At 39.5% G+C, this 21,110-nt stretch overlaps 2 protein-coding genes across 2 annotated transcripts; one reads left to right on the top strand and one right to left on the bottom strand.

Annotated features, from left to right (window-relative positions):
* The first annotated feature begins 262 nt into the window (after positions 1-262).
* On the top strand, positions 263-6,026 carry lypd6 (LY6/PLAUR domain containing 6). Its single transcript, XM_029448043.1, has 5 exons — positions 263-364; positions 4,390-4,556; positions 4,812-4,910; positions 5,048-5,178; positions 5,268-6,026. The coding sequence occupies exons 2-5, from the start codon at positions 4,439-4,441 to the stop codon at positions 5,433-5,435; spliced, it is 516 nt and encodes a 171-aa protein (XP_029303903.1). The 5' UTR covers positions 263-364; positions 4,390-4,438; the 3' UTR covers positions 5,436-6,026.
* Positions 6,027-7,171: 1,145 nt separating this feature from the next.
* On the bottom strand, positions 7,172-11,452 carry mmadhca (metabolism of cobalamin associated Da). Its single transcript, XM_029444554.1, has 8 exons — positions 11,336-11,452; positions 10,342-10,386; positions 9,478-9,619; positions 9,033-9,250; positions 8,635-8,740; positions 8,420-8,538; positions 8,258-8,344; positions 7,172-7,786 (listed from the first exon to the last, which is right to left on the bottom strand). Exons 2-8 carry the CDS (start codon positions 10,351-10,353, stop codon positions 7,592-7,594), a joined length of 879 nt encoding a protein of 292 aa, XP_029300414.1. The 5' UTR covers positions 10,354-10,386; positions 11,336-11,452; the 3' UTR covers positions 7,172-7,591.
* Between the last annotated feature and the right edge of the window lie 9,658 nt (positions 11,453-21,110).

Below are 21,110 nucleotides of genomic sequence, written 5' to 3'. Positions count from 1 at the left end.
ATAACACATCAATTATTATAATCCAATAATTGAACATATAGTCTATTATTCTGAAATGGGCCGTTGTGCAGAATGAGTTCTTTAAGTTGATTACTTTTAATACCTTGTCATGTAAACAAGGGCGAATAGACAATAAAATGAGACATTAAAAACTTTGTTTCCTAACATGACAATGCTTAATCATCCACAAAGTGTGTGTAACATGTAAACATCGTATCCAGCTGCAGTGTTGCTGATGGGAGTAGTAGTGACGTGACAGTGACGTTGCAGCACCCTCCTCCACCAGCTGCACCGAGCACCACAGTAGTGTAGTATTTTCATCTGCGCTGCACTCTCCTGCGGGTTTACCGAGGAAATAAAGCCGGTAAGTTCTAATATAAAGTACTATATACAGGAAGCATAGTTAGTCAGAGTTAATGCGTTTGTAAATGCCACGCATCGGTGTTATTACGCGCGCTCATTTAAGAATAATTAAGGATAAGTTCCGTTTGCAGTCATTTTCTCTGAGAGGAAATATTAGTTATTAATCGTCATGTAAGGATATATCACAGTGTGAACACCTTAGAATGCAGTTTAGAGTTTATAGCGCTGAGGTAGTCACATACATGTGCTTTTTATTTATTCATTTATGTGTAGTGTCTCAGATTTGGACGCATCTTCAATCAAAAATATTAATATAATAATTATAATAATGAGATCAATGTTATCTACACTGTTACATAGATATGTATATAGTTGCATTGACACTGCATTGTTTTAGGCTTATTCATGAGGACTAAATATAACTTTAATTGTAAAATGTTTAATAAACTTAAACTTGTACTTGATTTCCATTTGTATCTACTTTATAATGAACTAATCATATAATAACATTACAATTCAGAGGGAAAGATTGTACATTTCACTCTCAGCTATCAAAACACAGAACAAATCCATCAGTGAGAGAAAATGATAGACCACTAAAATGACTTTCCTTTGCGTAATTAGATATTTTAATTCACACTTTTACGTAAGTACATATATAAATGAAGGAATATCACTTGTAGAGTGTTTTTACATTGTTACTACCACTGCATGAGGAAGAAAAGGTTTTTTATAAGTTTTATAAACTGAAAATATAGAATAACGAGATGTTTGTTTCACACACTGCAGCCTTCAGGTGTTTCAGTCAACAGTGAAGTGTGAAACAGCTAAAGACAGAAGAATCCAACAACACCTTCTGTAATTTCTGCGGTGCACTCATGTATATCGGACTTCAGTGTAGAAGTGAAAAACATGAGCAGTTGTAGGTCAGAAGTTAAGCCCCTGCCATATGTGTCTGGAGGTTAGATCTGAGCTGCTGGATGTGGGCTGAACTTCAAAGGGGACCCCGGTGGCCTGGATCTTGTATTCTTTTCACACGCACGACCAAACATGGAGCAATTATCCTTCATCTAAGAAATTAAGTTCACATATGTCATTCCGGAGCTTAGATCACTTTATTATTATTATTATTATTATAGGCACTTTTTACTAACCAAAAGAATGATCTCCAATGTTGTTTTCCCATGTGATGCATTCAAGTGTGACAGAATGGGTTTGAACAACTGCAGAGGCCTCAGGGTATTCAAACCATGCCTCTGTTTCTCTGGTCCATCAGTTAAGCCGCCTTCATGTGCTCCTCGTATATAATACTATATCACCTTACTTTCTAAGTTGTAAAGCCGTGTTTCTGCATGTTTAATGAACGTAGTCCCCTAGTTTTCCTTTATACGAGCAAATAACACCATAGCATCCGTGAAAAGAGAGTCAAGGAGAATATTAGCATCCTATTAATATCTTTATTTATACAGCACTAATCAAAACATAGTGATTTACATAAAAACTAAAGAACAATATAAAACCTATAAAACAGAATAAAGACTAGAATCAGGTGAAATCAGTGCGATAAAAGTACTTCTTTTAAAAGTTCTGTGTGATTTTCCCACTGATATTTACAATGTTTTGGGTCATTCATGTGTGTTGCAGTCATAAATATGATATCTCTGACAGCACTTGAAGGCAGCTTAGCACTGACTAAGAATATATATTTAAAGTAAAACACATCTTAACCTCTGAACCCCCGACGACTGATTTATAGCTCTGGACTCGGCAGATAAATACTATATACAGTATTTTTAGTGTAATTCTCGTTTTTATTAACTGTTTTTCTAGATAAAAGAACGAAACACTTTAGTTCAGATGTTTGTATCACCACCAAGCCTAAAATCTTTACTGCAGTTGTGTCTGCAAAATACTGTGTCAGCCCCACTCATCAACTTTTACACAATCTGCAAACTTTATCCCCGGTTGTCAGGGGTGACAGAAAGATTTAAAACCGGCTCTCCTTCAGATTCTTTCAGCCCTGCGACCTTGAAGGAGTCGGTCGGTGCTGATTGAACCCTGAGTGATATAAACCCTCTCCAGTTGTAACAGGGAGCCATTGTATTTGATCCCCGCACTCCAGAATCTTTTCCTCCAGGCAAGGACCCGCATCTCTCAGACAGCTCAAAGTTGGAGAACTAATCTCAAGTGTTTCCTTTCAGCGTACAGAATACAATTAAGAGCTATACAGTAGCACTGGTGCTACGAGCAGCTTAATGAATGCAAACCCATGGACTGAAGCTCTTCTCTGACTCAAACAAAACCGTATCATCTAATTAGGCCGCGTTTCCAAAACTTAACTTCTGTGCGAGCTAGATAAAAAGAAAATTGATACGTTTTTAGCACGGAAACAAACTTACTTTTGTTTTAAATGAGCAACACAAGTATTTATACATCGTCTTCATTGTAACTCATGTGCTGGGTTGTTTATTTTCTCATTATTTGGTCTATAAAATGTCTGAAAATTGAGATAAATGCACATCACTAGTCTTGTTTTGTTAAAACAACGGTCCAAAACCCAAAGATATAAAATTAAAAATCATAAAACACTTTTTTGAAAAGCGAGAGCTCGTGGAAATTTGCCATTTTAGATTTTAAAATGACTTATAGGAATTGACTTCAGACCCTTGTCATCGATTAATCGACTAATCTTTAATATATTAATATTAAATATATTTGTATAGCATTCAAACTGATTTTACTCTTAAATATTGTGTACACTTTCTCATAGTACAAAGCCCTCATGTTAAATGTGGTCGACCTGACCTCTGTATAGTGCAGCTACAGTATGGTTATTCCGTGTGCAGCTCAGAGATGGATCAATGTTATTGGAGCATGCATAATGCTAAAAAAACAAGCATTTAAAGCTGCACAGCCAGCACGGTGCCTGGGGTTAAAATGCAAAATGCAGTCAAAGGCATCTGAACTCTGCGCTGATCTTACACTACTGATCTCAATTCAGGGGCCAAACCAGGTCACCTGGTGTGTAATCCATTGACTGACGTTTGATAGAAAGTCTTCTGCCTTGACTGTAATATTATTAGATGTCTTTAAGGGCTTCAATACAATATAACAATATAACATATAGGTCTAATAGAAGTATGTTAATAATAATGAACAGAACTGCTGAAACACGTACCAAAGCCCATAGAAAAAAAACACGTTTTTTACGCTTTTATTCTTGCATACAAACACTGCTCCATAAACCAAGTTAAGTTATGTCTCTCCGAATATTTGAATTATTCTCACATAGTGACAAAGCACCCAGGAATGCCCCCACCTAAAGCGTATTTGATCAGCCAGCGTTGTAATGATACACGTCATTACTCCCTGTTTGAAGCAATAACAAGTTCTGAATGTTGTCAAACCTTAAGGCTATGGTTCATGTTAATCTCTACACTCACTTGTCCAAACCTCCTTTGGAGTCTGGAATGAAAACAAATACTTTCCTGCCACATAAATATGACCGTAGTTGCACCTGATTTAGAGATTTTTAAGAGGATTAACATGGACATAATAAGGAATGTGTGTATTTTATCTATAGGGCAGTGAATCTGTTTAGCCGAGTAACTAATTTGGAAATAAAGAAGGTCTAGAGGGTTTAAAGGAGTCAGACTAAAAGACAATACAAATGCTTACCAATGATCCATCGCATGGTAGAAAAAAACCATCTGGCAAGCAAGGACTAATGGCTGAATCCCCAGAGGGCAAAATAGGTTTTGTAATTGAAACATAACTCATGTTTATGTCAGAAGTGACAGTGTTAATAGTTATAATACATCACTTCCTATGCTTTGTCTGCACACTGGTAGGGTTCCTTTTGACATTAGAATAATGAAGCGAGCTCACAGCATGAGCAGCACACACAGCTGGTCACTTTTATAGACCGACGCCTTCTATTATAAGATGTTGGTTTCTCTCAAGAAGACATTCGTTTTCATATTTTCCATTCCATTTTGAAAACACCTCTGTGGTTCTTCTTCACAGGGTTTGCCTGCCCAAACAGAAAAGTGTATGAAGGAACTTCTGGCCAAAGATGGAGGCCTGGCCAACAGTGGCCTGGGTCCTGCTAATGACCAACATTGCTGATTGGCTGAAAACTGTCCAGTCCCGGGACTTCACCATGATGGACATCATCCTGCTGCATCCCTCGAGTAGGAGCATAATGTTATTACAACTGTCCCCCCCCCCCCAAAATACGGCCGTATGGCTGTCTGTGCATAGGGACGCTGGAAGTCAAGCTGTATAATGACGTCATACTAAATGTTGCGCAACATTCATGTTTTTTTGCATTAATTTGAATGGTCAGAATCAATTATAGTTATTAGTTGATAAGTGTGTGTGTGTGTGTGTGTGTGTGTGTGTGTGTGTGTGTGTGTGTGTGTGTGTGTGTGTGTGTGTGTTGACAGCTACACCTCATCCTGGCAGCTTTAAGTGCTTCACGTGTGAAGACGCTGCAGATAACTACGAGTGTAATCGTTGGGCGCCGGATGTTTACTGTCCAAAAGGTCTGTCAGCGTTTTCTCCTTCGTCTCTTTGTGTGCAGCTGTACTGAGCCAATACAATCTTACTTCCCAAAAGACTAGATTTGCTTATTATCAGTAGTAAAAATAATCCAGAAATGAAGACGTACTATGTCTTCCAGATGCCAGATACTGCCACACACTGCACATGATGGATAACTATGGAGACAGTGCGTCTGTGACCAAGCGCTGTGCGAGTCTGAAGGACTGTCGGTTCACCGGCTGTGCTGGCATCACCGATAATGGCTATCATGTATGTGAGGATTAAACCGCATTCACAACTTTAAACTGATGTTATTAAAGTCGTCTTCAGAACCTTAACATTTAAAACTCACCCTTCAGATGTGCTCGTCCTGCTGTGAGGGGAACATCTGTAACATGTTGGTGCCGAGGAATACGAGCAGCGCCATCTTCTCCTCGACTTCTCCTCTGGTGAGCTCGAGCGGAGGGTTCCTTCCAGCAACGCTGAGCTACATCATCATCACCATCTTTACAGCTCGGCATGTTTGAGAGGGAGACTTGATAAAGGACATTGTATATGTATATATATTTTAAACCTGGCTCATGCAGACTTGGGATTCATGTTTGTTTTTTCCTGCTGTTTCAGAAACTGTGTGTTTTAACTTGAGGTTTGAACAAATACAATAAAACAGCAGCATCTTCCCTTCTAGTGAGGTTCCCTTTCTCCTCTCAGACAATTTGTTGAAGCTTTTTCGTTGTATTTATTTAAGCTAAGTGTCGAAGTTGTAACAGTATTAATGTGACTGTGTTGTTGAACTATGTCTGTGTGTATTTCCTGAGGTTTTGTCATATTTAATTGCTTGTGTTATCAATTATCATCTTGGTTTTCGTATGTTAGAGTACATACCAAATGGTGACTGATGTTACATGACATAACTGCATTTATCCCCCAGACTCAACCTCTGTATGAAGTGACAGTTGTTTTTTATTTTACAAACATTAACATCCTTTTGTCCAATCTGTAGTCACATTCGCTAAACTCTAAAAACAATTAGCACAACATCCGTCTATTGTAGACTATACCATAAACATAATGCATGTTGTTTTCACAGAATATGCAGTCAATAAACACGTTTCTAAAAAATGTTTATGGTGTTGCAAACATGTTCAGTTCCTTCTGGTAACTTCTTATGTCCTGGAACCTCTCTACGAAGACCTGGAGTAGTTTTGCACACTCACCAGCATATCTAGATGTCACAGCAGGCTTTTGTTCTTGCAGAGTGGGGAAGTGCACAGTGTTTCCCCTTTTACAGTTGCACTTGCCACAGCTTTAGTTTAGCTTCAAATGATTTCACATTTGACACAGAGAGCTGAAAAGCTGGATAAGAACTTGGAGTTTGACGTTCAGCTCTGAGATTGCCACTTGCTATCACTGAGTTCCACGACTGTTGTCCCCTTCATCTCCGTGAGCTGCTTTACTTCTTCCCTCAAGTTGTTTAGTCCTCTGCTTTTAATAAAGTTTATGGTGGAAACGACAGTATTCATCACTTCATTGAGCTTCAGGGAATGTGCACCCAGGCTCTCTTGATGTATGATACAGTAACATACAACCAACTCACTTGGATCAAGACTGAGACGACTCATTTCTTTTCGGACCAATGCAGCCAGTCCTTTCTGCGCGCCAGCCAAGTCGCGATCGACCTTTTGGGCACCCTTGGCCTAAACAACTTGCTTAAACAAATCCTCACCTTTGGTAATGCCATGCATGGCTTACAGAGACAGCATTTCCTCCCAAGCTATGTTGCGTTCGCTGATGTCAATGACAGTCTCGTTTAATATTGAAGTTTTTTTTACATGACCTTGACCACGTGATGACACGTTCCGCTGTTCAAGGACCCTGACCTTGGCCAGGAAAAACAGTCAGTAGCCCGTTTCATTCTATTGCTGTCTAGATGTTTTTTGGAGTTGATTCTTTTGCGTGTGTTTATGAATTAGCTCGAGGGCCAGATCAAATGGTCTCGCAGGCTGTACACGGCCCGGTGGCCGGAGGTTCCCCACTATGAGATTACAACGGACAGAATAATAATAATAATAATCCACATACGAGGAACGGCGTTGTGGATTTCACGTCGGTGTAGGCAGTAAAGCGTCTTTGATGAGAAGTCACTTTATTTGCTCAGCAGTTCCGACTGTCACAAGTGTAGTGCGTCAATTCAAACATTATCCATATTTTCTTTAGATTATGTGCAATAGATAAGAGAATAAAAACACTTTATATGTTCATATGAAAGGTTATTGACTTTATATCTGGGTTTCCAGTTCAAAATCAAGGTTCTAATATCATAAAATAGATGTCGTCATTCTCTAAAGTGTTAACATTGTCTACAAACTTTTCAAACAGCAGATATCACATGTTGAAATGCCTTTAATGTGTAGTCAGAACCCTTCCCGCTGCACTGAGTGTGTGTTTCTCCCTGGATGTAGTGCAGGTAAGCCGGGTTGACCTCTCGTCAGACAGGCACAGTTCTACATTAAAGTTTCAGTCAAGTCCTTGTTACAGTAAAACAAACTTTGTCCGTGCCAACACTAACATTTCAAGTTCCAAGCGCCATCAAACCAGAAATAGAAGCATGGTTTGGATTTAGTTCTGTGCAATACTAAAAACAAAAAAAAAAAGAAGCCTATTCCTCATCAGTGAGTACATTTTAAAGTCCTTGTAGTCTTGCGATAGCAGCGCTGTGAGCGGGTGCATTGGTAAAAACTGTCCCCACAAATAAAGGTGTTCCTCTCAGGATGTGGCGAATAACTGTGCAGGAGCCTGACACTTCAATGTGGAAGCCCAAATCTCTTAGTTCCTCCTCTGTCTGCAGTTTGTTTGGACTCGATGGAGATGCAAAGAACTGTTGGGAAACATAAGATGGTGATTACATAGGGCTACACATTTTCTATCGATTAATCTGTAAGAGATTAATTTTACACGGAAAAAAATCTAATTAACCATTTAATTTTAGTACATATTGACAAACTGTATGTCATCGTATAATGCAGCACAAAACTAAATGTAAACAAAAAGGTTTACATATTGAAGTGCAAAGTTCTAGGTGGATATGTGCAGCTCACGGCTCTGCACATGCAAATAATATGCTCCACATAATCTTATTATTAATTAAGATTTGGGCTTTTTATGAACCAATTCTGAATGTATTCATACCCCTTCACGTCTTGTTCTGTTGCAGCTTTATGCTTAAAATCGTATAAATCCTCCACGCCATCAAATTACACTCAATACCCCATAATAACAACAAATGCCTAAGATTCCGTGGTAATCCCTGTTAATGCAGGAACCCACGACTACGAAGAGAATTACTCACAGCTTCTCCTGTCGTTGGGTCAATGAAGTCTGCCCAGTAGCCTGCAGTCCACAGAGCGAAGCACATTTCCTTTGCTCCGTTCACAAACTGCGGAGAAAACGCAGTCAGCAGCGGTTTCAACATCATGTCACATCTACAAACTTAAAATATCACAGGACTCACTTTGTGGAGCAGCTGGTCTCTGTCCTGCTCTGCTGCCTCCTCAGGCAGACTGTTGCTCTGCGTGACAGTCACAACTGTGATGGATGTGGTTGGTGCTGAGGGGAACATGAGCTCAAGATCTGACAGACACACAGACACACACGACACACACAGTTACTTCAGGTTGTGAAGAGTCTCTGTATAAGGTGAGTTAATTCCAAATAACCGACCCGTACCTTTCCTTAGCAGCTCAGGGCAGGAACTTATGGAGCAATCTGTGTCCGTCTGATGAAAGTACTGCTCAGCTTTGTGGACTCTCGTGTCTATAGTACCCATGTTTTCCTTAAATAAAAAAAAAGAAATACACATTGATAACGCAGCTTTGAGGAATGTATGAGGAAACATGGGATACACGATTAGTTTGTTGAATATTGCGATAAATAAAAGCAGATCGTGTACTCAGGTCTGCTTCTGTCAGTAAACTGCTAAAGTAATAATGTTTTTAAATAACTTAAAACATTCTTTAATTAAACAAATGATAAAAAAACAATATTATGCAGCCCAACACGTAACTTCAGTGTCCGCTATAGCAGCTACAGCCCTAAAAGATTTAATTGTTTTCGGAAACACTTACTTGGAACTCATTCACAAACTGGGCCAGTATGAACTGGTGTCTCTCTGTGCAGCTCGGGGCCGTCAGCACATCGGGCACCGTCCTGTGGACTGGAGTAGTCTTCCGGTCCTCCATGCCCTTCAGGTGGCAGTCAAACCCAGAGTTACCCGGTAACTGAAAGCGCTGGTCCTGAGGTCCGAATGGTCCCATGTTCTCATCAGGCCACACGGTCCTGGGGCCTGGAGGGGACAAAGATATTAGTTTTCTACTTTGTCTTTATCTTCCCTCAGTGTGCTGCTCTCTGCATGTTGTTTTAAAAACACACAATTCAACAGACTGGAGAAAGAACAAAGAAAAAAAACTAGTAGAAAAACAGGTTTCCTTCAGATCTAGGTCAGAACCTTTTGTAAACTGTAGAGCTAGACTATGATCACATTTACCAGTAACATGTGAATAAATCATTTACCCGAGTCTGTGGGTGATGCAGCTATGTAAGGCTCATCTGAGCTGGCAGCAGAGAAGGTTCTGGTTCTCCCGACACGGAGAGCAGCTAATACTTGATGGCCAGCGGTCTGGGAAAGGACCAACCTGCCTCGAGTACAAAGCACCTGCACAGGAACAAACGCATGTGTTAACAGCCAGAAAACTTTAAGAAAACCTACACAACTACTTTAAAGTTGCTGAAATCTGTCAAATGAGTAAAAACGACTAAAAACATTATATCTATATCCCAGTCCTTGTTTCTTTTAAATGTATTTCTTGCTCCTTTGTGCTTATCATCTGTTTGTTTCTATCTTTTTTGTTGATAGTTTTATTTGACTATTGTTTACTGTTTTGTTGCAGCATAATTTACCTCTATCCTTCATCTTTGTATTCTAATACCTTGTGTGCTAATTAACAAACAAACACAAACAAACACAAACCGGTGCAGTATTTAATTTCTCCAGAGCGGACAGTATACCTGCAGCTACACAATCATTCGGTAATGTTTTAGGTAAACATGCACATCTACTGCACCCCAAGTTAACTTTTGTTTTTAATGAAACGCTTGAAATATGATAAATTCAGCATTTGACTGATTTAACTAAAACTCCAAACTGAGTCAAATGTTGAAAATAAAAAGTGAAGTTAGAGGTCATATGATTTATGGACTAAACACATACCAAGCTAAAGACCACATCATGGGCTAAATATTAGTAACAATTCCTGAGACACTTTATGTTATGCGTGGAATTTGTACCAAAAACAATGAAATTGCCTGATTTTTAAATGAAGTTTGGCACTTCTCTTCATACAGGGGAAACTACTGGGAGGTTGTTATGTCACTTACACTGCTACACATCGTGGGTCGCCTCCTTCCGTTTCTAAATATAACCTGTTGGATAAAAACAACAACAATTGGTACGACAGAAAACACCCCACACTGTGTTTTTAAAAGTAAAACAAGGTTAGCTTTAGCTAGCCAATTTAAAGTTTGCTAGCCGAAGTTGTGCTAACATAAATGAAATGATGCAATGGTTGCATGTATCTTTTCACGCGGTACCAAAAGCAGCAAGGCTCGAGTCTATATTATAAACAGATATAAATAGTGGTAAAATGTGACAGGTTTAGGGTTCAATACAAACAAAACAGCTAACTATATTCTACCGTTGCTAGCTAGCACATATGGTATGTCAGCTGATTTATATTTTGACACTTTCCCCTTTTCGACATTATTGTATACTTCCTATCTTGATGTCATCTGGCACAAAACACCTGACAACGTGGATAATGAACGTGTTCATATGCTTTATAAAAAAAACGAGAAATATATATGCGTTAATGGCATTACATTATGAGAAGTACATGTTGTTCTTACCTGTTAGCTTGCACGTCCGCCACTATGGCATAACAACGACGGGAAGTGACGACGGACAAAAACCTCTCATACGCAGATTGTCTCATGATTACCGACATTAGTGATGCAAGTGAAAATGGAAATTTAAAATAAAGTGGCTTCGTCCTTATATGCTTGAAATCATGCTGTATTGACACACACATATTTTAAAAATACCACAGACTTTTTGTACACTGTTGAAGAATAGGTTGTCCTATTTTCACCACAAGATGGCAGCACATGAACAGTGAACGCAACAGTACTGTCTTGTCCGCCTTGCAATGTGGCCTTAAAGTAGCATGCTAGTTGATATTTCTCCCATTTTATTTAATATTTAAAGTTTATTACGTTGACTTGCATGCCATATTGTTGTTTGTTCTCCAGTTTGCTTTAAAAAGCAACATTAATGCTGTTTAGAGATTTTAAAAAAAGTTACTTTCAGACTTACCTTTGTTGATATTTAGGAGTTTCCTGCTAAATGCATATTGTTTTTGTCAAGGTTACTATAAAACTCTCACAAGGAGCAGAGGTGTTAGGAAACAGCAACTAATTAACACCAGGTGTGGCAGCTAATGCTCAGCTGCATTGATTAGGCTGATGGTTCAGCATTAGATAACGCCTCATTTGCATATTTAAACATAACATTTAAGAAAACTTGTAATACAAAAAATAAATGTATTAATGTAAGTAAAACTGGAGAAGTTTCATATTGGTATCTATTAGTTTTTTTTACCCTATCCACCTATATGTCTTGCAAATGTATGGAAATTTACAATCTATATATTTTAGGCCGTTTTCTGAATAAATGATCCAGAAATCTGCACTTCAGTATCACTTACACTTAATGGCTGTTTTATGTTATTTTATGCTTCAGTAAGTGATAAAAAAAGATTTTTTCGTACCCTATTCACCTTTAGTGTCTCCTCTTAATTCTCTTTAACTTTGCCTTGGCTAACCTTGGCTAAGTGTATTTGTACTGAGCAGTTCCCAGGTGGGAAACTGAGGAGAAAAGGTACACATGCTCAGCAAAATCCCCCTCCCTTGATCAATAAAGTTTAAAAAGTAGAATAGAGGAATTGTCCTGGCAGTGTTATTTGCTGTCAGAAGTTGTGAAGGACAAGGACAGCTAGTAAAGTACATTTTGCTGGCGTATACACATCTCTTCTCTTTAGCTGACTTGGACAAGCTGATTGACACTTTCTCTGAACAGACAGGATATGCAGGGGGAGTTTACCCTGGGACCAACATGCTGTGTGTGTGTGTGTGTGTATTTGTGTGTGTGTGTGTGTGTGGTGATGAGACATGTGGAACCGCACAGAGCATGGCTGTCAGCGAGTCTCCCACAGGATCATTTGTAACAGCAACGCAGCATCTACCCTAGATGCAGCCCTTGTGGGATGTACACACACACACACACACACACACACACACACACACACACACACACACACACACACACACACACACACACACACTAAATTAATTCTTTACCTCAGGCTCTCTCCACAGTGTTGTTATTTGGAGGTGAAAAGCATTGACTGAATCAATATGTGTACTCTCTATTATGTGGTGAGATACTATGCAGCTGCACCTTATGATTATTTTTTATTATCCATCATCCATTCGGTTTCAAATTGATCAATTTGGCTTTAAAATATCAAAAAATAGTAAAATTCTACATCACAAGTTCCCAGAACCAAATCTTCAAATAGCTTGTTTTGTCCACATTCAAAGATATTTAATTTAAAACATTTAAAATGGGCAAGTAGATACGATTCACTGTCTGTTTCTCTATGGCTGTGATCATATCAGCATGGACTTTGATTCGTTTTGTGTGTTTGTTTGCCAGAAACGTATTAACTCAGGATGAACCCCTCGAGATGTATCATGTTTTCAAGAGGCTCCCAAACACTCAGCAAACAAATGGAAAACAGAACAGTACAAGAAAAAACAATATAGTACAGAAATGCCAAAACAAAATCTATAAATAAAGAAAACTTTATTTAAATACTAATGACAAAGAATGTATATTTACGGGAACTTATTCCGATCTGTTTGTCAGCAGGGTAAAGTTTCCTTGGCTGCAGTCTGCGGTCCCTGAGAGCCCCTTTAGTTGTTTCTGTGAAACACTTTCCCTGGACAGCAGTGACTGCTTTCTGGTGTGCAGCGAAGCCTTGAGACCTCCAGACAAAGCCATGAGTCAGTCGTGGTCTTTTTATTGCTGCGCTGTCAGGCCACGTCGTGTCTGGAATCAGCACTTTTCTATTAACATTTCATCCACTGTCAAAAAACACATTTCCATCGCACACATTCTGAACTACCTGCCTTTGTCAGCACTCTATAAACTGTGCTCACACTTTAACTAATGATAAAGTGAGAACCATTAATGGTACCATCTCCTGGATATGTGAGGACGTTACCAGAGTTTTTATCCTGCTTGCTCGTGCTGGATTTAAAACCGTGGTACTCATGTGTAATGCTTTAAATTCCTCTTTATCTCCACGTCAGCTCCTTTTTTATGTTCTTCGCCATTACTAGAAACTTAACTCTCTGACATTTACGTTCCTAAAGTTGGTTATTAATACCCATCAGGAGAGTAATTAAATGAAAAAAGGAGGAAACACTCTCATATTTTCAGGTCTAGAATGAAGCTACAGCCAGTAGCTGGTTAGCCTCGCTTAGCATAAAGACTGTAAATGAAGGAAGACAGCTAGTTCTGTCCGAAAATGTATAAAAACGTACAAACTAACACATTTTATCTTGCTTGATTTAGTGAAATGATCTCTTTCTTAATCTCTTGGCACAGAAATATTTGAGCATTTCTGCCTGTTCAGTTTGTTTCATCTTTATATAAGACATTAAAATTTATTTTAAGTGGCGCACTATACATTTAAGAGCAGCAGACACAGAAATACTTTTTGTAATATGTGGGCACTAAAGAAAAGCATAAAGAAAATGCCTGTGAAAGTATTTATGAGCGACTTTTACTTTACGAGAGGATATCCTGTTATGATAAAATAGATGTAACCTTCACAAAATAAAGAAGTTCAAGCAGGAAGACAATTACCATTTTAATTTCCTCATCTCTTCAGGTCTTTCACTCTCAATTATTATTCAATGACCTCACTCACATTTTGTGGGTTTTTTCCCGTCAAGGGCATTTAAACGACCTTATTTGTTCCATCTCCTCTACTGCATCCCTGCCATCAAAGAACTCCAGCTCTACGATGTTTAAAATGAAATCCGTTAATAAGTTCTTACACTATAAACTGATTTTATTGACAGGGTTAATCTTTTACATATTAAACCCAACATCCATTTTCTTCCCTGATTGACCTAACTTGGTGAACATGGTCACAGAGGGCACTGATGCAAAATGCATGAGCAGCCCCTCCAATAACATGCATAATTATAGGAATACAGAATAACAGCTCATACACAGGGCTGCATCATTAGAGACTGTAAACCCCAGGCTTGCACACGGAAAATAATTATAGAGTTCAGCACTACTGACAACGCTCAGAGCATTTAGGAATCCATTTTAACAAATAAGCACCAGGTGCAAGTATGATGATATATCCCAAGAAAGTAGCACAGAAGCTGAAACCAGTGCAACAAACCACTGCAGAGATGATTTCTGGTTTAATAAAACATGTTGGCTTGTTAGTATTGCCAAAACACTGCCAACCAGACTGAAGAGTCTGCAGACATGTTAGCAGCTGTGAGGCTCCACAAAGGCAAAGCAGAGCTGCAAGCTGAAGGCTATCCAGCATGCTAACATGCTAACACTCTGACATGTTTAGCAAGTATAATGTTGGTTGTTAGTTTAGCACATCATGCACGATGTTTTCTGCAAAAAACAACATAATAAAGTACACTACAGCAGCATTTGTATGCTAAATACTTTTCATTTAAATTTTAATTCTCAGGAGAGAATACAGAATATTTCAACCATCTGGTGTGAATTCTCCATGAATCTCTGGCATAAACTAATATTGAGCCCTGCCTCTTTATGAGTCTGTGCACACCCTGCCCTCTCCATGGTGATTTGAAAATAAATGCAAGAAACGTAAGAAATAAGAAGAGGGCAATGTAAAACCGGAGACTCCCGGGAAATACTGAAATACAACAGACTTGTAGGTTATTGTCATAATTGTGAACTATTTGAAGAACATTTAAAACACTTAAAGGGTCTTGTGCTCTGCTCTGACTGACACCTTATGAGACGACTCGTCTTGTCCCTCGGTGCTCCAGAAAGATTCTGTGAGCCGTTAACTGTGACAGGAAGGGTCAGAAATAACAGAATATTACTGCAGGTACTCGCACCTGATGCTCATTTGTCGAAGTCTGTTCCAAAACGCTCTGAGCGCTGTCAGTGCTGCTGAACTGTGCAATTAGGCCTTTTCCTGGTTGTAAGCCTGGGGGCTGCAGTCACTAATGAGGTAGCGGTGGGTGTGTGTCTGCTCTTGCACGGTGCGCATAAAATTATGTATATGTATAGAGGGCCTCTGGGTGTAGCTGCACCACCAGCACCGACTGATGCTCGACTGGTGACTGCTGGTAAGGATTCCGATATGCTGGTAAATCCCTGATTGCTCAGTTTTACTTTGTTCAGGACCACAGACGTCACACCTGAAAACGGCTCCTTAATGCAGCAAAGGCTTCATTAAAATTCAAGCGAGTAGTAATTATGAGGAAGCTAATTACTACACAGTTTGCATATGAGAACACTCAAGCATGTTGCACGCTGATCATTTATCCCCTTTTACATATCTTTACATATCATGAACGCAGGCCTGCGGAGCAAAGGCTCACAAAGTGCTCTAATGGCATTCTGGTTCAAATGATATTCACAACACTGTTGCTTCTCGCCAGCCAGAGAAGATGGAAGTAGCAGCTTTGAATAGAAACACATATTTCTGACCATCCTGGAAGAGATTAAAAACGTTCAGAATTGCTGCACGCTTTCATTCTCCTCCCCCAATTGCTTTTCCACCAGGTTCCTACTGAAAACCCCCAGAATTAATCATTTTTGTGTGTTTGTGATTTCTCCCATCAACCACAAGCAGAACCAATACCTGCAACATGATCTGTGTGCACCTGGCATTCAGGAATGTCTAAACCTTCAGTAAATAACTCATTTGAAATGGGATTTTTACTTGTTGCACCACAGCTCAGCCCTGAGTCATATGGCTATTCTCATGAGACCTGTTTCAAGATCATTTAAAGCGAACTTTTGAAATGTTGCAGAAAAAGAAATACGAATTAGCTGCAGCGTTGTTTCATCAGAAGTTGGCGCTCTAGGCTGCTCATCCGTCAGTAAAGAGAGTAGAAGAAGCAGAGGTTGCAAACAACAACAAAACAAGTTGGCTTGGCCATCGAACCCGTCTACAAGAGACTTTCATATCAGCTATTAATGGCCATGTTTCATGCTGTCCGGAGACAAAAAACAGGATTCACAGGTTCAAAATGCGCATTGAAATACGTGAGAGCTCATCAAGTGGTGAACATGAGTGGTACAGAGCAAACCTTCATCATTCAGTAATGCTAACAGCCTCCCTGCTCGTGGAAGGTCAGCAGGAGCCTTTGGTCACAAAAGCAAGATGAAACTTTGAAGGTCAGCCAAGCGAAGTATCAGGATAAGTTATTACAGACTGTATGTTTAAAGCAACAGTGCAGGACGTCTTATTTCCTCCTCTCTTATCTCTTGCCTTTTAACCAGGCCTGTGCTGCGGCCCTTCCCCACTGACATTTAACGCAGCCAGCGAGATTACTGCTGCCTCCGGATCAGCTAAGGCCGGAAGAAATGTTTGCAGAACTAAAACTTCTATTCTCATGTACATCCGCATGGCATCTGTGCACGTGTGTCGACGCTCGTCATTTTTCGGGGACCAGAGGTAGGGTGACATTTCTGAAGGCACGTAAAACCTTGCCAGTGTCTCAGCACTGTCTGTTCGGATTACAGCAGCAGCGTGTGCAGGGCGGACGGGGAAAGCTCTCTGAAAGTGTAGAAATATCCAACTTGTCATGTCTGATGCACAGAAAATAGACAACATGACTTGCGTATTAAAAGGGGCTGGTTGAGTAGCTTATGTTAAATTGTGTATGTATGATTTGCTATCTAAAAGCAGCAAAACAGCTTGAATACTAATGAAGCGATTATCCACAATTTGACAGTCATGGCATATTTTCTTCATACTTAACTGTAATTTCAGCCTCTGAAGCACTATTTTAAAATAGCTCTGGAATAACAAGCTTATCACATGATGTTAAAGGGTCAGTTCACCCTATATAAACACATTTTATAACTAAACCCTGCTGCACAAGCCAGACGTTGTTTGTTTAATGCAATTTAACATGTTTCAAATATCTTGTTCAAACAAATTGATATTGTTACTGCAATGGCAGATTAATACTTGTTTAAATCGTTTCTTAGGGCTCAGTTATAGATAGAGATTTAGGGAATGAAAATCTGATTTCCTGGAAATATTATGACTTTTTCTCATAAATTTCTAATTGATTTCCAACAAATATTAATATTTTAATTTGAAAATACTCTGAAAATATTATGATGTTATTAGAAAAAACATTACAACTGTATTCTCAAAATATTATGGCTATATTCTAATAATATTAAGCCGTATTCTTAAATTATTACAACTTTTTCCTCAAAATTGTATGACTTTATTCTGAAAATATTGCAAAAACAACATCAAAATATTGTGACATCAATCCCAAAAATATTACGCTTTAATTCTTAAAATATGAGCTTTATTGTCACAGTTTGTTCCCTAACATGTCTCTAATGACTTGCTCTGTTGTGTGTAATCATTGTGTGATCCCACAACATCCACCATGTGAGAAACCCCTCCACACCTTCAGGCTGAATGACACAAGACGGCATTGTGATGACGGCACGGTGCACTGAGGGTGCGGATGAAGCTCGGCGATGCCCCGGCTCATAATGCCCTGCTAACCTGCGCTTTCAGTTCCCATTCAAAACAACGCAATATCATACTAGAACTGGGAGAGTGGCATCTCAGTGCGAGAGGCGACGGTCCTGTGACTCTAATACAGTTTGATAGAGGGGATGGGTTTTCACACTCTATGCCCAACGGTAATATATTAGCTAATCTCAGAGTACAATGCTGCTGTTTGTCAACCCACTGGAGGATGAGATAATTCCTCTCAAAAACATAAATCTCTGATAGAGTTGTGCAACGAGAAAGGCCGTACTATGAAAGATTCAATTGATGCATAGACATCAGAGCAAGAAGCTAAACAAGTCCACACAGTGTGAAGCCTAATGTGTATTGATGTGTTCATGTCAGCTGTCTCTTTGGCTTCGTCACACGCTCGGATGATCCCGCCTGAGAGCCACCTACACGGACCACATGGGGCTTTGAGACAATAGTGAGCTTATACAATGGAAGCAGCAGAAGCAGGAAGAAAGGATGGAAGGATGTCGGCGTTAGGGTTTCACCACTAAGGTATTTCTAATAAATAATTCTCCAAGGTCTACAGAAGGTCATGGTCTATCAGGAATAACTGCAGCTGGATGGGAACGCTGTATGAAATGTATCCGCGCACACCAACCAGGCAGCGCTAAAACAATTAAATGCACGCATTAGCCTCCAGAAACATCATTAAACAGCAGGGCAGATAATGTTAGCAGACAGCTGGAGGTGATCCAAAGTCATCACACATCAGACACCCCAGGCCTGATTTAACTCTTCATGGTTGGATTACACACAGCAGCATGATACTGTGCCGAGGGGCAAAAACCGTTGAGTGACCACACGACAAAGGTCGTAGAGACCGAACAGCTTTCTACACGTGTTTGCAGGTCAAATAAAAGGTCTTAAAGAACGCGAGTACAAAGTATAATTTCACTTGTGTTTTCATTTTGCTTTTAACACTAAACACACAAGAAAGTACAGATGAGGCTGAAATATAATTTCCATCAGCCCTCGTGTGAAGCAAAACAGTAAAGTTTTATGCCTATTTTATTTAATTAATATATATATATATTTTTTTTTACCTTTGTCATTAATTTTTTTTAATTTTTAAATAAATTATTTATTTCCTTTATTTATTCAGATTTTTCTTTTTTGTTTTAGTTTAATTATGTTCGATACCGTTCTGAAAATACAATCATGCATCTTTTATATTTTCCTTTTCATATGCACATGAGCTTCTTTCGTGTAACTGTGTGCTAAACGCATAAACAAAACGGTAAAGTTGCCAGGCTGGAAAACCAAAACAACGAGCTTAAAGGTGCTAAAACGCTCTGTAAAGCTGGATGTTACTGCAGAGTTGAACTCTCTGTAGTTTCGACACTACCTGCCAACCCGCTCACATTACACACGGTCTTTTGATCCATTGTTAATATAAACATATTGATGCTACAGCTTTACGCACCCTGAACTCAACGTGTTTACTGTACAACAAAACAAACTACAGATTTAGAGCCGGTAATCAAACTCAGGTCCAACTTGTATGTTCACCGAGCTCGTCACTGTTTGCTGCCCTGTAGTCCTGGTAACCTTTGGTCTGCAGGATCATTAAATAAAAGCCTTGTGACATATCAACGTGTGCACATGTCCTTTCCTCTTTTAATGACTCACACTCTATAAACCAGAACGCCGCCACACTTCACTAGGTTTTTGTTTTTCCCCGCAGTCTGCGGGCAGGGTTACAGTGGCGAGCGTTGAAGCGTGACCATATTGGCCGGCTTTGTCTCCTGGCTTCGTGCCTGTGTACAGTGCAGGAATGTGCGTGTGTGTATGTGTATGTATGTATGTGTGTGTGGCCTGCAAGACAAGGTGAGAGCGCTGACCTCTCTCAATCAGACAGGGGCAATGATCCGACATGCGCTGACCTAATTTGGTGGAGTATCTCTGATCCGCTCATGTTACCTTCAGCAACCTGCGAGCCGTTTAAATTCCCTGCAGCTGTTTGGGGTGACAGGTGGAGAGAAATGAGGATGGTGTGTTTGGTCATCCTGGTCCGTTTTGTAGCTTTTCTATAATGCCTTGTTGTTGCCAGGTAGAAACTAAATAATGATGTCATTGTATTGCAAACAAAGCCCCTTTAAAACCTGCACAAAATACATTTTCTTTTATATAAGACTCTTATTTAAATCTCTGATCAGACGAAGAAAGTTAATTATGTTGATGAAAGTCCCGGGCCATGATGGAATAGATGGTATCAAGATGCATTGTGGGAAGTGTGTTTCCAGTTCTTTTGGAGCTTAGGGATTTAAATTCAGGACCTACAGTATATGACATTGATTTGTTTACCCTGAAAACTTCTGGAAGAAACCAATACTATAAAATGATCATAACTAAATATATAAAAACATAATGACTTATTCATAAAGGAAATTCCCGATTACATTTGTTGTGGTCATATAAACCTTTAGTTGTGAAAGAAACTCAAAATGCACGTTTTGTATGTGTTTTTATTGTTATACAAAGGTTACAGTAAAATAGGTTAATGCAGTAATATCATGCAGGCACTCTTCAGGTCCCTCATGAATACCAAAAGAGATGAACTGTTATTGACTTTCAAAAGGTCAAAATGAATTTGACTAAATAGACAAATGTATGCGTTTAGATTATTTGACAGACAGCAGAGAGAGGACTTGAATCTAATTATCTCCAACGGCCAAATTAAGCCAAATCCTTACACATTTCCTATTAAAAAAACACGAAAAAGGCCGTCATATAACACTAAACTACAGGATCTTTACTTCTCCCACTGGATTAAAGCCATTGATTCACCCAGTGCACTCCGAGGTCAAAAATTGGCTGTTTGCCCAATCAATGTCCACCTGACTGCCGTCTATTGGCCAATCGATAGGCCTACCTGCTTTAATCTTCCCACAGCTCCTATCCTCCATATGGCACGGCATCCTCAGCAGGGAAAACTCATATCGGAGCCCAAATTGGTCAGGATCTCCTGAGGAAGAGGTTAAAAATCAATACTTTGAGAGAGAGAAGCTGTGATGGATCCGGGCAATGCTGATTGTTATGATTCTCTTCCAGCGAGACGATCATAATCTCATCGCTGCTGTGGAAGTGGAAGTGGAAGTGGAAGTGAAGGTAGAGAGATGGACAGAAATCTCCTGCAGCAGGCGAAACTAACTCAAATATCTTATCCCATTGTGTCGAGTCTATAATGAAGACCGGACGAGGAGGACGAAGGGGATAAAGACACCA

Source organism: Cottoperca gobio, chromosome 2, assembly GCF_900634415.1.
Source record: "Cottoperca gobio chromosome 2, fCotGob3.1, whole genome shotgun sequence".
Classification (NCBI taxonomy): Eukaryota; Metazoa; Chordata; class Actinopteri; order Perciformes; family Bovichtidae; genus Cottoperca; species Cottoperca gobio.
The sequence above is the reverse complement of the archived record's forward strand: the minus strand, read 5'-3'. Positions and strand labels throughout refer to the sequence as shown.